This window comes from Loxodonta africana, chromosome 18 (genome assembly GCF_030014295.1).
Source record: "Loxodonta africana isolate mLoxAfr1 chromosome 18, mLoxAfr1.hap2, whole genome shotgun sequence".
Classification (NCBI taxonomy): Eukaryota; Metazoa; Chordata; class Mammalia; order Proboscidea; family Elephantidae; genus Loxodonta; species Loxodonta africana.
Window position 1 is genome coordinate 72,944,334 of NC_087359.1, and position 15,495 is coordinate 72,959,828.

At 47.2% G+C, this 15,495-nt stretch overlaps 1 protein-coding gene and 1 pseudogene across 3 annotated transcripts in view; one reads left to right on the top strand and one right to left on the bottom strand.

The window, feature by feature from the left end:
* The window catches only part of GAS7 (growth arrest specific 7), a 287,911-nt gene that overhangs the window by 213,681 nt on the left and 58,735 nt on the right, over positions 1 to 15,495 (bottom strand). Inside the window, exon 1 of one of the 3 annotated variants that reach the window (XM_023556460.2) lies at positions 1,541 to 4,855. The exons of the other annotated variants lie outside the window; for them this stretch is intronic. Coding sequence (XP_023412228.1) covers positions 1,541 to 1,570 — 30 coding nt within the window. The 5' untranslated portion in view covers positions 1,571 to 4,855. Of the gene's footprint in view, positions 1 to 1,540; positions 4,856 to 15,495 lie in introns of those variants that run through there. 3 annotated transcript variants of the gene reach the window in all.
* On the top strand, positions 962 to 1,079 carry LOC111752525 (5S ribosomal RNA; annotated as a pseudogene).

Sequence of the window (15,495 nt, forward strand, 5' to 3'; positions counted from 1 at the left end):
AGGGGATTATAAATAGCAGTTCATCCAAGTTATGGATTACGAGCAGACACTACAAATAACGCCGTGGTTTCATTTATTGCATTTACGTTTAGAAAGACATCCCAAGAATATTAAGTTAAAAAAAAAAAAAACGGTTGAGGAAAAAAGAAGAGAAGATTCTCTTTGTTTCCCAGTAGGATGAAAGCAGGGAGTAGAAGGCGCCAGGCTGATGGGGGGAGGACAACAGGGTGGAGGTGGTGCTGAGAATGAGGTCAGGGCAAGAGGGGTCGGCAGAGGGTGGGAGCAGCTGCAGAGTGAGACCAAGTCCTGTTTAGCCTTCCTCTGGATCAGCCTGAAAGGACTATGAAAACATCCGGAAAATATGCAGCTAGTAAATCCATGAGAAGCTCCCCCCAGCCCACTTTATTAACACTTCCCTTCCACATTCCTGCACCCTCACACAGACCCGACTCCCCACCCCACCGGACTCCTATCACAGACTCAGACTTGGCAGAGCCAGGGAGAGCCAAGCAGGATGGATCCTGTGTTAGTCCCGCCCTCTGGCAGCTGTGGGTGTGGCAGTCAGCGACACGCACTGCGACATGTGCCACCTGGCTCACCATCTCCGAGTGGCCTCTCTGGTCTGCAGGGGACATGCAGCAGGGGCTGCGCCTGGCAACACTGCCCAGGTTCCTTGGCCACCAAATCACCAGCAGTGAGGGTTCTGGTGACTCAAAGTGCCAGGGTTAAATGGGTGTTTCTTTCAAGGGGGGCGGGGGGCTTCTCAAACCAAGAAAAAGCTTTTGCTCCAACTCTCTTCTTGGAGAACTCCTTGGAGTACTCAGGGAGGAACCCTTAAATAATGGCTAGGATGGGTGTGAGGGAGAAGAGGGAGAGGAATTATTCACACACATGCACACACCCTCAAGATCCTCCCCCTATTTACGAGTCCACAGAACTCAGAGCGGCTGCTCAATTGTCAGTCTACGGCCATACCACCCTGAATGCACCAGATCGCGTCTGATGCAGAAGCTAAGTGGGGTCGGGCCTGGTTAGTGCTTGGATAGGAGACCGCCTGGGAACACTGGGTGCTGTAGGTGGAGCCCTGGTGCTACAGTGGTTAAGAGCTCAGGCCACTAACCAAAGGTTAGCAGTTCGAATCCACCAGCCGCTCCTTGGAAACCCTATGGGGCAGTTCTACTCTGTCCTATAAGGTTGCTTTAAGTTGGGATCAACTCCACAGCAACAGGTTTTTTTTGTTTTTCTTTTGGGCTCAACTGGCACGCAACAGACCTCTTTCAAGGGTTAGGAGCCAATCCCAGGATGGGCCAAAGAGAATATGCTCCAGAACCAAGCAGATCTCAACTCCAGTTCCAATGACAGTAGAATGGATAGGGCCAGCCAGTTGTGGGTTCAAATCCCAGCTCTGCCAGTTACCAAGCTGTGTAATCTTCCTTAACCTCTTTTGGTCTCAGTTTCCTGGACTGGAGAGGACCGGTTGACCAGACACAGCACTAGACTCTGGGACTCTAGAAACCTGGGTTGAGCACAGCGCACTTACCTGATATGTGGCCTTGGCCAGGTCCTCCATGTCTTTTCCCCTTTTTCCAGGTACTTGAGAGGGTTGCAATCTGAAGGCTGGATCCGGCCGCTGATGAGTTTTGGGCAGCACACTGTGTTAGTTGCTGTCGTTGTTTTAAGTTGAATCTATAGCCGACATTAAAAAATTGGGGGATTTCAGATTTCCAACTGGGTGTGCATTCCCAGTGTAGCTTTGCCTGGCTGATGTTGTCTGTTTCCAAATAAACCAGCTGCCATTGAGTCAATTTGGACTCATAATGACCCCATGTTTGTCAGAGTAGAACTGTGCTCCATAAGGTTTTCAATGCTGCTTTTTCTGAAGTACCTTACCAGCCCTTTCTTCTGAGGTGCCTCTGGGTAGACATGAACCTCCAACCTTTCAGACAGCAGCCAAGCACATTACCAGTTTGTACCAATCAGGGGCTCCCGATGCCAATGGCACATAATTCCCCAGGCCTCAGTGATCAGCCCAGCTCTTGACATCTGAATCTCTGACCCTAACTCAACACTTACGATTGTGGATATAAGCTCTGCTCTGAATGGTGGGATTATTTAAGCAGTAACTCAGGGAACCCTGGAAAGAAAGCAGAGCCTCCACGAGCTTTTCCTCAGACCCGGCTCCACCTGAGTGAGGGGGAACCCCCAGTTTCCAGGGCCACTGTGTTGCTCTCTCACTTTTATACAGGCTGCACAGTGAACTTGAACTGAACATGGCCAAGCAGTTGAACATGCAAGTTGGGGACCTGTAGGTCAGAGGGTGGGGCTCTTGGCTAACTTGACTCCATGTCTGGAGGAGACCTGGGATTGAGTTATTGCATGGAATACAACAGGGACTTTTTTTTTCTCCCTGTTATAGATTGGATTGTATCACCCAAAACCATACACTGAAATTCTAACCCTTGGTACCCGTAAATGTGACCTTGTTTGGAAACTGGGTCTTTGAAGATATTGAGATCAGTTAACATGGTAGCCCCGGGTGGTGTAAATGGTTAACACTCAGTTGGAGGTTCGAGTCCATCAAAAGGTTGGAGTATACCCAGGGGCACTTCAGAAGAAAGGCCTGGAGATCCAGTTCAGAAAAACCAGCCACTGAATACCCTATGCAGCAGAGTTCTACTCTCACAAACATGGGTTGTCAGGAGTCTGAGTCAAATCCATGGCAACTGGAGTTTTTTAAATTAATATGAGGTCGTACTGGAGTACGGTGGGTCCTAATGCCATCTGAGTGGTGTCCTTATAAAGGAGAACAGACACAGACACACAGGAAGAAGACAGCATGTGAAGATACACCCACAAGCCAAGGACTACCTGGGAGAGACAAAAGGATCTTGCCCTAGAGCAGACAAAATGGCCCTGCCAACACCCTGAATTCAGGCCACTAACTCCAGAACTGCGAGACAACACATTTCTGTTCTCACTCGCCACCCCGCTTGCGGTGTTTTGTAATAGCACCCCTAGTAAACCAGTACACTCCAGAACCCTCGCAGTCAACAGCCGCGCCCAGCTCCCCAGAACGTATTTTGACTGCATAGTCACACAAGGGACTGACTCAGGCCAGAACCAGGGCTGGAGGATACAACTCTTCAGAACTTTGATTTTAAAGAGACTGGCCAGAACCAGGGAAGCACAGGGCCTAGGGAGAGAATTCCACAAGGCCAGAGCTTTGGTTGAAAAAGCAGAGGCAAAGGTCCCCTCTAAGACGGAGCCGCAGTCTCCGTCCCCCTAAGCTCCTGAGACTGGGTGAGGTCCAGCCTGGCTCCATGACCCAGGGGTAAACCCTGAGCCCCAAGCATCTCCCTGGAAATGCTGATAAAACACCAAAACGCTTACAGAGATCTGAGCAAATTCCAGGACCACCTCTCAGGCCACATAAGCTCTCGATAAAACACATGCAAACACTGAGTCAGACTTCTAAACATCTGGGGCTTAGCTAATGCTTTGCTCTGCAGCACGAGGCTTGAGTGTACTCCGAGAAGCACAGCCACAGTGGATTCTAGTCCAGTTTGCAGGGATCTCAGCCAGGCTGGGAAGCCAAGCACATGGCCCTGCCCTGAGCTGGGGCCTGGGAGTCACCCTCGAGGGAAGCTGGTGATAAGTGCATCCTCCGAGGCCCACACCCGCAGTTCCAGGGCGTCAGCACCACCCCGCCCACACGGGGATTCCATTCTGTGGTGGAGACTGTGAGAGGGAACAACTCCTTAATCCCCTTCTTAAATCAAGGCCAAGAGATGACTCGTAGAGAGTTCCACAGAGGATGGCTCCCTCTGCCCGGCTGTCCCTGCTCTGACCTCCTGCTGCTGGGGAGATGCTCAAGGAGCCATTAGAGGAGGTAGATGGGGAAGACAGGGGCTGCTTGTGTTCACAGCCCACGGCCGGGGCTCCCACAGCAGATGCATTCAACCTCCAGAGCCAGAAGCAAGCCAAGCAGAGGCTAAGTGCACCCTGCCATCTTCCCTCACACCTTTTCTTCCTCAGCTCCTCTTCCTCCTCCTTTCACTCTCACACTGAATGGGCCACTTATAAAATTCAGTGTTTTATGGATTGTATTTATTCAACATTGTTCATTACCTATTTTTGTTTTGAGTGAAAACCAAAATGAAACCTTTTTAAAAATTCCAAATGAAATCATCTTCTAACCTTGTTAATTTGATTTCTCCCTGTGGGTTAGCAGACTTACATGAGAAGATGTTTCCCCGCACTCTGGTTTAAATGCATAACATAGTTGAAAGGAGTCTTGATGGCAAAAGTCACAAGACAAATGGGGAAAGAATGGTCTTTTCAATAACTGGTACTGAGACGACTGGCTATCTACACGTCGAACAATGAAGCTGGACCCCTACTTCACTCCATATACAAAAATTCACTAAAAATGGATAGAAGACCTAAATGTAGAAGCTAACACTATAACTCTAAGAGGAAAATGTCGGCGTAAATCTTCATGACCTTGGATTAGGTGATGGTTCCTTAGATGAGACACCAAACGCATAAACAACACATAAAATTAGGCACCATCAAAATTCAATCTTTTACTGCATCAAAGGACACAACCAACAAAGTGAAAAGACAACCCACAGAATGGGAGAAAATATTTGGAAATCATGGGTGTGGTAAAGGATGTGTGTCTAGAATATGTAAAGAACACTTAAAACTCAATAATAAAAACACAAATAGCCCAATTTAAAAAGGACAAAGAATCTGAATTGACATTTCTCTAAAGAAGAGACACAAATGACCAATAAGTACATGAAAAGGTACTCAACATAATTAGCCATTAGGGAAATGCAAATCAAAACTACCACTGGGAAAAAAAAAAAAAATTCAAAACACAGATAATAACAGGCATGATAAAAAAAAAAAAAAAAAGGGCATGATGGGGGTAGGAAAATGGGGGCCCTCCTACACCCCTGCTGGTAACCCTGGTGGCAAAGTTGTTACGAGCTCAGCTGTTAACCGAAACAATGGCAGTTCGAATCTACCAGCTGCTCCTTGGAAACCTCATAGGGTAGTTCTAGTCTGTCCTATAGGGTCACCACGAGTCGGAACGGACTGGATGGCAACTGGTTTGGTTTTTTTGGTCTACACCACTGGTGGGAAAGTAAAATGGTGCAGCTGCTTTGGAAAACATTTTGGCAATTCCTGAAACGGTTAAAGTAGAGGTACCATGTTGCTGCTGTTAGGTGCCACTGAGTCAATTCTAACTCACAGTGACCCAACGTGAGGAACAGGACTGCCCCATAGGGTTTCCTAGGCTGTAATCTTTACCAGAGCAGATCGCCGGGCTCTCTGATTACTTTATGATTATTGAGTTTTGTTTTCCCACCTAAACCCTAAACTCCTGAAACCCAGAGGGCTTATAAGATAGCCCACATTGTCTGGGACGGGGATGAAGACATCAAAGGCCTCATAAATGCTCCTATGCTCAGGATTCCTTATTTCTTGCCCCTTTGGTTTTCCAAATATCTGATGCCCATAATCTAAAGGTTTTTTTATTCAGATTTACCTGAGTTTTTTTTCAGGTGACCCATAGCAGGTACCCTCTCTTTCTAAAGAATGCCACTATCCCTCCTTTTAAACCTGGTTCTGAATTTGCCTTCCTGATCTTTATCAGCCCCACACTCAGTCTTTGTCTGCACAGCAGTAGCTCAGCTTCCACGTGGTATCACATTCAAACTAACATCACTCAGGCATCCAAAAATGATTTTTAAAACTATTTAAATCTGTAACTAAAGTTTCTTTCAGAAGGGGGGGTGTGTCATTCATAACATGTAGCAATACTTACAATCTTCTTACCCCCCGTCTTTTGGTCTGACTCACAGGCATGGCAGTTGCCCCCCAAATCTCTTTCTCCAAACCAAAAAAACCCATTGCTATCAAGTTGATTCTGACTCGCAGTGACCCTACAGGACAGAGACCCTATAGAACATAGGGTTTTCAAGAAGCGGCTGCTGGATTTGAACTCCCAACCTTTTGGTTAGCAGCCTGAGCTCTTAATCACTGTGCCACTAGGGCATTAAATCCCCCCACCCCACCCCTCATGATTTGCTTCTTTCTCCCTTACAGGCAGAAACCAAAAGCAAACCAGTTGCCATCCAGTTGGCCAGACTCATGGCAACCTCGTGTGTGTCACAGTAGGACTGTGCTCCATAGGGTTTTCAGTGGCTCATCTGTCAGAAGTAGATCTCCAGGGCTTTTTTCTGAGGCACCCCTGGGTGGACTCGAACCTCCCTCCAACCTTTCGGTTAGCAGCCGAGCATGTTAACCACTTGCACTACTCCATACAGGCATCCTTCTCCAAATGACAGACAGACTGTGCAACCCCTGTGTACACACACACCCCCTTCAAGATCAGTCCTTTCTCTTCTTGCAACTGGCCTATCAGACTTCTCCCATTTTGTCCCTCTACCCATTACCCAGATTGGCTCCCACAGCGAAGGCCAGGATGAGGCTGCCAGACAGGATTCTCCTAACCAACAAAGGCAGGGAGCAGCTATGAGCGCCCCATTACGTGCTGCTGTTTCCCATTTGTTTGTGTTTCTGATTTTGCATTTTCATAGTTTTCAGTGTGGGCTTTCCTATCTCCCCACAGAGGGTGTAAGCCAGGCAGTGCTGGCACAATGCCTCCTTTTCTTTCCCCTCTGCCCACAGCTCCGGCACCCCCTTCTCAGCTCCATGCCCAGTGAGCATGCAAGACACAGTGCTGACGCCCCACAGAACTGAGGGGCTGCAAGGGGGTGCCCGCCAGCCAAGGGGGTGTTCTCAGTGCTCAGGATGCCTAAGCTCTGCGAAGGACATAAATTTTCAGCAGAAGATCAAAGGAGGGAACCCAAGTTAGCAGAAAACAGTGGGGAGACTTTTTCGAGTTGAGAGTTGGGGAAAGAGTCTGAAAAACAAGGACATAAATAAGCAACTTGGCCCTGTTGGAGGCCAGGGGTGGGGTCAGCCTGTCAGAGGACAAAGGGCTGTCTGAAGGACTAGACACCGAGTTAAAGCAAATGCCTCCCAAATGTTGTCTCTGACTTTTATTAATTAATCCCCACGTCACACATGGTGGAGTATCCTGTGACTAACACAAACTGTAACTGCGTGGCGTGTGGCCAACTTGCTCATCTTCCTTTCCAAACGAGCCTCTGATGGCCCACAGGGAGACTGGGCTTTGTGGGGAACTTACTTCTTCCACAGAACAGATCAAACTATAGAACTGGTTCCTGGGCTTGGCCTCTGTACAAGATTTCTCCCGGTGTCATCCACACCCCTTAAGTTATTTTAGTCTCTCAGTCAAGCAGAGGTTTGGAGAGTTGCTGGGGGTCCCAAGAGTTTCTTTCAACTCAGCACAACAGTTCTGTGGAAAATGCAAGCCAGATTTCCCCACGTTGTAGAAGGGTGGCTGACATATTTTCTTCTCACAGAAAAAGCCACGTAGCTGTCTATAAGAGACATCCAACTCATCAGCAAATCCTGTCAGCACCTCCTTCAAGATGGACCCCAAATCCTATACTTCTCGCCACCTCAGCTGCTATCATCCCAAACACAGCTACCATCCCCTCAAGTGTCTCTACCTCAACTCTCAAACGGCTGCAATCTGTCCTCCACACGGCAGTCAGAATGATCCTTTACCACAGGAAGCCCGATCGTGGCAGTACCCCGCTCACAACCCTCCAATGGCTTTCCTTGCCAGTTACCTTCCAGTGGAATCCAACTCATGGCCAACCCATGCTTGTCAGAGGAGAAACCCACAGGGTTTTCAATGGCTGATGTTTCGGAAGTAGTCACCAGGCTTTTCTTCCAAGGTGCCTCTGGATGGACTCAAACCACCAACCTCTCAGTTAGCAGCTGTGCACATTAACCATCTGCACTCCCCGAGGATTCCCTTACAGAGTCCCTGTGACGGCCCACAAGGTCCTGCGTGACCTGGCCCTCCCCAGCCTCTTGGAGCTCTAGTCCTTTCCCTCATCTAGCTGCTCACCCAACTCAGGCTACACTGGCTGCTGTTCCTCAGGGCCTTTGCACCTGACGTTCCCTCTACTGGAACATTCTCCCCCAGATCTCCCTACAGCTCATTTCCTCTTTTCATGCAGGTCTCTGCTTAAAGGTCATCTCAGAGAGGTCTTCCCTGGCCACCCTACTTAAAGCAGAACCTCCCCCACAGCCTACCTCACTCTCCACCTCCCCTCCTGGGTTTATTTATCTTTATAGAATGTATCACTTACCTGACACACACAGTAACACCTGTGGAAGCCGGAACCTGTGTAAGGCAGAACCTATCAGAGAAGGAAAACGCAAACACTTTCCACTAAAATGAGTGATAGAAAAGTGATAAGTCTAGACACTGTCAAAAGCAGACCCATATGAGACCTGAAAAAGCAGGCAGTCCCATTAAGTTCCAGCTCTCACAGGTTTCACTGTGGGGGGGGGGGTGTGGGGCAGGGGAAGTGGGGCAGTTCTACTCTGTCCTATAGGGTCGCTATGAGTCGGAATTGACTTGATGGCAGTGGGTTTACACACACACACACACATATATATAAACAGCCCTGGTGGCATGGTAGTTAAGAGCTTGGCTGCTAACCAAAAGGTCAATGGTTTGAATCCACCAGCCGCACCTTGGAAACCCCATGGGGCAGTTCTAGCCTGTCCTTTAGGGTTATATACATATACATATATACACATCACTGGTTCTGTTTCTCTACCGAACCCTGACTACTAAGATAATGAGCAAAGAAATTCACTGACTTGTCTAAGGTCAAGTTTATATTTAATAACCAAACTAGAACTAGAATCCAGGTTTCCAGACACTCTCTCCTATGCTCTTTCCACTGGAGTTGCGTCTGATTTCAACATTCTGTCCTGCCGGAAAATCCAGTAATATTGTTACTCACACGAGTATGTCACAAGCGAAAAAGTCCAGGATCATCCTGACAGATGCGAACAAAGTATCACACGATAAAATTCCACATTTGTGGCTTTAAAAGTATCGCTTCTTGATATTAGGACCCACCTTCAGGAGGACACAGAAAAGCACATATAAAAAGGATATTAAAATGCTAAATAGAAAATATAAATGCTATCTAAAACCAACAGGCAATATCAGAGTTACGAGGAAACCCCAGAGGAATTCCCATTAAAGAAAGGAACAAGACTATTTATTACCATCTTTCTGGAAACATACATCATCTATAACTAATTTAAAAACATAATTAAATTTCATTCACAATGACAAGAAGAAATAGCAAAGTCCTAGGAAGAAAATTAACACCAGTAATACATAGGCCCTATGTGACAAAACCATTTATTGAGGAACTAAGAGTGGAGCTTAATTATGTGGCAATTTTACAACCCTGGGTAGTATCCGGAACTGTGATGGGTCTGAGATTTTTTTACCCTAGGCCTAGGAGCAAAGCTAGACTTGGTATTTGTTATGGGTTGAACTGTGTACCCCCAAAATATGTGTTATAAATCCTAACCTCTAACATCTGCGGTTATAACCTCATTTGGGAATGGGTTGTCTTTGTTATATTAATGAGACAGAATTAGGATAGGGTATGCCTTGAGTCAATCTCTTTAGAGATATAAAAGAGATTAAAGGAGCATACAAGAAGCAGAGACAGGGGAAGGGCCATTCCAAGCCACGTGAAGATGGCCCAGGAGCAGGTGCTCAAAAGAGACAAGGACTCTCCTCCAGAGCTGACAGAGAGAGCCTCCCCCTAGAGCTGGTGCCAGAATTTGGACTTCTAGCTTCCCAAAGAGTAGGAAAATAAATTTCTGTTTGTTAAGGCCCTCCTCTTGTGGTTTTTCTGTTATAGCAAAACTAGATAACTAAGACAGCATTTCTTAATCCCATCTGTGGTAGTCTTACCAATTAACAACTCTGCAAATAGGGTATTAATATCACTATCTCCCCCCACCACCTCCTTTGTGGATGAGGCTCCCGGAGGTTAGATGATTTCCTGAAAAAGCCACCCCGCAAGAAAATCCAGATTGAAATTTAGGTCGATCTGACCCCTCCCCAAAAGAGGGGCATTGGTGGTTAAGTGGTAGAATCCTCACCTTCCATGCAGAAGATCCAGGTTCAACTCCCAGCCAACACACCTTGCACACAGCCACCACCCATCTGTCAGTATAGGCTCGCATGTTGCTATGATGCTGAACAGGTATAAGGGGAGTTTCCAGACTAAGATGGAGTGGGAAGAAAGGCCTGGCAATCTACTTCTGAAAACCAGCCAATGAAAACTCTATGGATCCATAGCTGACCGGGGGGTGGTGCAGGATCGGACAGCGTTTTGTTCAGCTGTGCATGGGGTCACTGTGAGTAGGGGCTGACTTGACAGCAACTAACAACAACATGTATATATATACGTATCTCCCACTGATTCTGCTTCTCTGGTTGACCCCTGACTGCTTTGGGTGCTAAGGTGCTCCTTACTAGAAGCCCCCAGGGGACAAGTGGTTGTGGAGTGGAGGTGTCGATAGAAAGCTGAAGATGGGATGTTAACAGCAGGGGTAGTGGGAGGTCATAGACTCCAGACTGCCACTCCCCCTCGATGCTACCACATGAAAGTAAAAAGAGTTATGAGTCCTAATGGTTAAGCGGAAACGCTGGTAGCATAGTGGTTAAGAGTAATGGCTGCTAGCCAAAAGGTCTACAGTTCAAATCCACCAGGCGCTCCTTGGAAACTCTATGGGGCAGTTCTACTCTGTCTTATAAGGTCACTAGGAGTCAGAATCGACTTCACGGCAATCGGTTTGGTGTTTGTTTTTAATGGTTAAATGCTTAGCTACTAACAGAAATGTTGGTTGTTCAAATCCACCCAGGGCCTCAAAATAAAGGCCTGATGATCTACTTCTGAAAGGTCACAACGAGTGAAGACCCTTTGGAGCAAGGTTCTACTCTGACACACATGGGGTCACCATGAGTCAGAATCAACTCAATGGCAACTGGGATTTTTTTTTTTGGTCTTGTGTTCACGGCACTGCTGATGCAAGTGCTGAAGATGAAGGGTGGGCGCTGGCCACCACTCCATCACGCCTCAATGGGTCCCCCAAGCCGGGATCCACACACACCAAGGGGGGCCTGTACCAGCTGGGCTCCTGAGGGCCACAGAAGGGCTGCTTCTGGAGACCCAGGCAGGCGGCCACAGGGCTCCAGGTGAGTCACTTCTGCCATTTCCTGCCTTGGGAGGCTGCTCACAGGCCACATCAAGGGCACTTTAGACTTACTCTTTGAATGAGCACCTGGGCAGCCCTGAATAGGCCCTCGAGATACTCGCAGGGCAGGTCCAAGGACCGCTAAGATCTGCAGCTCTGAATTGCCCCTACTATGCATATGGAAATCCTCACCCCTGAACCTGTGGATGCGATCCTGTTTAGAAATAGGGTTTTTCTTTTGTTATGTTAATAAGGTCATACCCAAGTAGGATGGGTCCTAAACCTAATCAATTCTGAGTTATAAAAATAGCAGCAGAGACACACACAGGGGTAGACAGATTCCACATGTGGGCACATCAACAAGCAAAGGAATGCCAGGATCGCCAGCCAGCACCAGAAACTGCGAGAGACCCATGGAAGAAATCAACACAGCCAAGACCTTGGTTTGGACTTTTAGCCTCCGGAGCTATGGGAAAATAAATTTCTGTTCTTTAACGCCACCCACTTGTGGCATTTCTCTTACAGCGGCAGTACGCACCTAAGACATATACCCTCCGGAGGGCCCAGCTCCAAAGAAATAAAAGAGAAGGAGAGGGGACTTTACCCAGAACATATGCACAGGCTGAAAAAGACAGGGTTCAGGGCCTCCAGGGCAAATTCTAGCTTCCCTAGACACTAATCCTTGTGTCCCTGAGCAAATCCCCACACCTCTCTAGGCCAAGAATTCCCCATCTTTAAAATGTGTATAATAAAAACCTTATAATGCAGGTACTATGGTGAGAGTTAAAATTTTAATCAAAAAATAATAATATAGTAAATGTTATTGTTTTCGTCAGGATGAACACACTGTGGAATAATTTTCTCAGCGCTCACAGTGGCAAGTCAATACATACCATCTGAAGAAGTACAGAGCTGACCACATTATGCAGTTGTACAGTAGCTACAAAGACAGGCACTAGAACTGCGGGCAGGCTGTAAGGGTGCTGATGTAATCTGGGGACAGACACGTGTGACATATGACCAACACGCTGAACATAACTAACATCACTTAACTGTACACGTGAAGATTACTGAAATGCCAAATGCTCCGTAACATTTATATTTGCCACAGTTAAAAAAAAAAAAAAAAGCAGACAGTAAACTTTTCAAATTACCTGAAGTACACATATACAAAATACAGTAAATAATACAGGCCATTCAGCAAGTAACATATTTTTAAGGTTTAAAACCAGAAACGCATGACCTAAAACAAGAAGACTAAAGCCATTCATAGTTCTTACAAAAAGATTCCCAGGGTGGATCCCGAAGCCAGCCTGCTTCCCTACCTCGTCCAGGAAAGGGGCGATTTAAGAGTGTACAAAGGAAAAATCGATGTCCCAAACAGTCCAAATGAATATAAACTTTACTATTATATTTTTAATCCCATGCCATCTTGGTTGAACCATGTAGCTCTGCACAGAGGCACGGGCCGAACCCGATGGGGGTTCAGACACGGATGTTCGGGGTATCTGCTGGGCTGCACTGGCAAGGGGGTGTCGCAGTTGAGATGGTATGCATGGATGCGAGAGGTGCCAGCGAGGAGAGGGCTCAGTAGGGCAATCCCCACCCAGCCCAGAACCCCAGAACAATCAGTAGAAGGGCTGAGAATGGTCAGGGTCCAGACCAGGCGGCTGGGCTCTACACTCCAGCAGCCTGGGTATGTGGACAGGGCACTCGGAGTAGTAGAACACCAAAGGCCTGCTCGCAAGATGCGGCACTCTAAAACTAGTAAGCCAGTTGCCATCAGGTCTATCCCACTCACGGTCAGCCCACAGGTGTCATGGTAGAACTGCACTCGCTGACTTCTCGGAAGTAGATCTCCAGTCTTTTCTTCTGAGGTGCTTCTGGATGGACTCGAACCTCCAACCTTTTCAGTTAGCTGCTGAGTGCATTAACCATTTGCATCACCCAGGGATGCCTATAGCTCCAATGACTCCCCGAAATAACAATGGTGGGGATGGGGGAAGGCTGGCGATGGGGTCCATTTTGGGGTCCAGTTCAAAGTTGAGGAGTCTGTTGCTGTGGCCACCTGCACACCACAGTCTCCCTGGAACAGAGCTAGGCGCGTGTTCTTACCCAAAGGTGCCAAGGTGGACAATGAGCCTCTGCTTCTACAGGTAGTGCTGGGCCCAGGGCATTCCACGGTAAAGTGAAAGGGAGGTGGCTGGATGGCTCTGACTGGAACATCATGGGCTACAGGATGTACCTGAGGGTCTATCAAAATAGCAGTGAATTCTGGCAAAGTTGAGGTCAGCCTAAAGCTGTCAATCTCTGCAGGTCCCCTGGTATCAGATAAGAAAGGGTCTGCAAATTACTTTTTTGTAGTTGTTAGTTGCCAAATTCAGAAGATGAAGAGAAAAGAGGGGTATCACTGCTGATCTCAGATAGGTTTGGCTGAGAGCAGAGAACACCAGAAAGATGTTTGCCTGTGTTTTATTGCCTATCCAAAGCATCTGACTGTGTGGATCGTAACAAAATTATGGATAACATTGTGAAGAATGAGAATTCCAGAACACTTAATTGTGCTCATGCGGAACCTGTGCATAAACCAAGACGCAGTCGTTCAAACAGAACAAGGGGATATTGCATGGTTTAAAGTCAGGAAAGGTGTGCGTCAGGGTTGTATCCTTTCACCGTACATATTTAATCTGTATGCTGAGCAAATAATCCGAGAAGCTGGACTATATGAAGAAGAACGCAGCATCAGGATTGGAGGAAGACTCATTAACAACCTGTGTTATGCAGATGACATAACCTTGCTTGCTAAAGCGAAGAGGACTTGAAGCACTTGCTGATGAAGATGAAGCACTACAGCCTTCAGTATGGATTACACCTCACCATAAAGAAAACAAAAATCCTCACAACTGGACCAATAAGCAACATCATGATAAATGGAGAAAAGATTTAAATTGTCAATGATTTCATTTCACTTGGATCCACAATCAACGCCCATGGAAGCAGCCGTCACTGCACTGGGCAAATCTGCGGCAAAAGACCTCTTTCAAGTGTTAAAAAGCAAACATGACATCTTGAGGACTAAGGTGCGCCTGACCCAAGCCGTGGTATATTCACATAGCCTCCTACGCACGCGAAAGCTGCACAAATTAATAAGGAAGGCTGAAGAATAATTGTGCCTTTGACTTACGGTGTTGGCAAAGAATATCGAATATACCACGGACTGCCAGAAGAACGAACAAATCTGCCTTGGAGGAAGTACAGCCAGAATGCTCCTTAGCAGCAAGGATGGCGAGACTTTGTCTTACATACTTTGGATGCTTTATCAGGAGGGACCAGTCCCTGGAGAAGGACGTCATGCTTGGTAAAGCAGAGAGCAGAAAAAAAGGAAGACCCTCAACAAGATGGACTGACACAGTGGCTGCAACAATGAGCTCAAACATAATGATCGTGAGGACAGCCCAGGACCAGGCAGCATCTCCTTTCGTTGTGCACAGGGTCGCTAAGAGTCAGAACTGACTCAAGAGCACCTAACAAGTTGCCACTGAGTTGGCTCAAACTCATGGCGACCTTATGCGGAACAGAATAAAGCACTGCCTGGTCCTGTGCAATCTCCGCAACCTTTGATATGTTCAAGCTTACCGTTGCAGCTACTGTGTCAATCCATCTCATTAAGGGTTTTCCTCATTTTGGCTGACCGTCTACTTTCCCAAACATGATATCCTTTTCTAGAGATGGTCTTTCCTGATGACGCGTCCAAAGTAATCAATATCTACAAATGCAGAATTTCTAGGGAAAAGTACAGTCTTTCTTTAATCTGCGAAAGAATGATACAGCAGACACAGTTGGCCAGATCAATAGCTCCAGCCTGCCTCCTGACAGAATGCTCTGGAAACCAGACCCATAATCAGAGATGGGCAATTGGACAAGGAAGAGGGAGAGAACACAGAGAAGCCATATGGTACCAAAAATCGTAGGTGTTTTCTAAAATGGAGTTCCTAAAATGGAGTTTTAAGCTACCACTGGGTCACTCCACTCCACCAAGCTAGTGCAAGAAAGGCAGAGGGTGGAAGAGCTAGAGAAAGTCCACAGCCCTGCACTGACAAAGACTTCGCACAGTTTACCACTGCAAACGCCCTGGTGGCTAGTTTCTGGAGCTGCCTGCTAGGGCCCCTGGAAACAGGTACTGGTAAGAAACAGAGCTACAAGGACGCCTGCGTTCAATGCTCTAATGCGTATCAAAAGAAAACGAAAACAACTTCTGTGCGTCAAAGCACTGCTGGGAAGGGTAGTGCAGAAAGA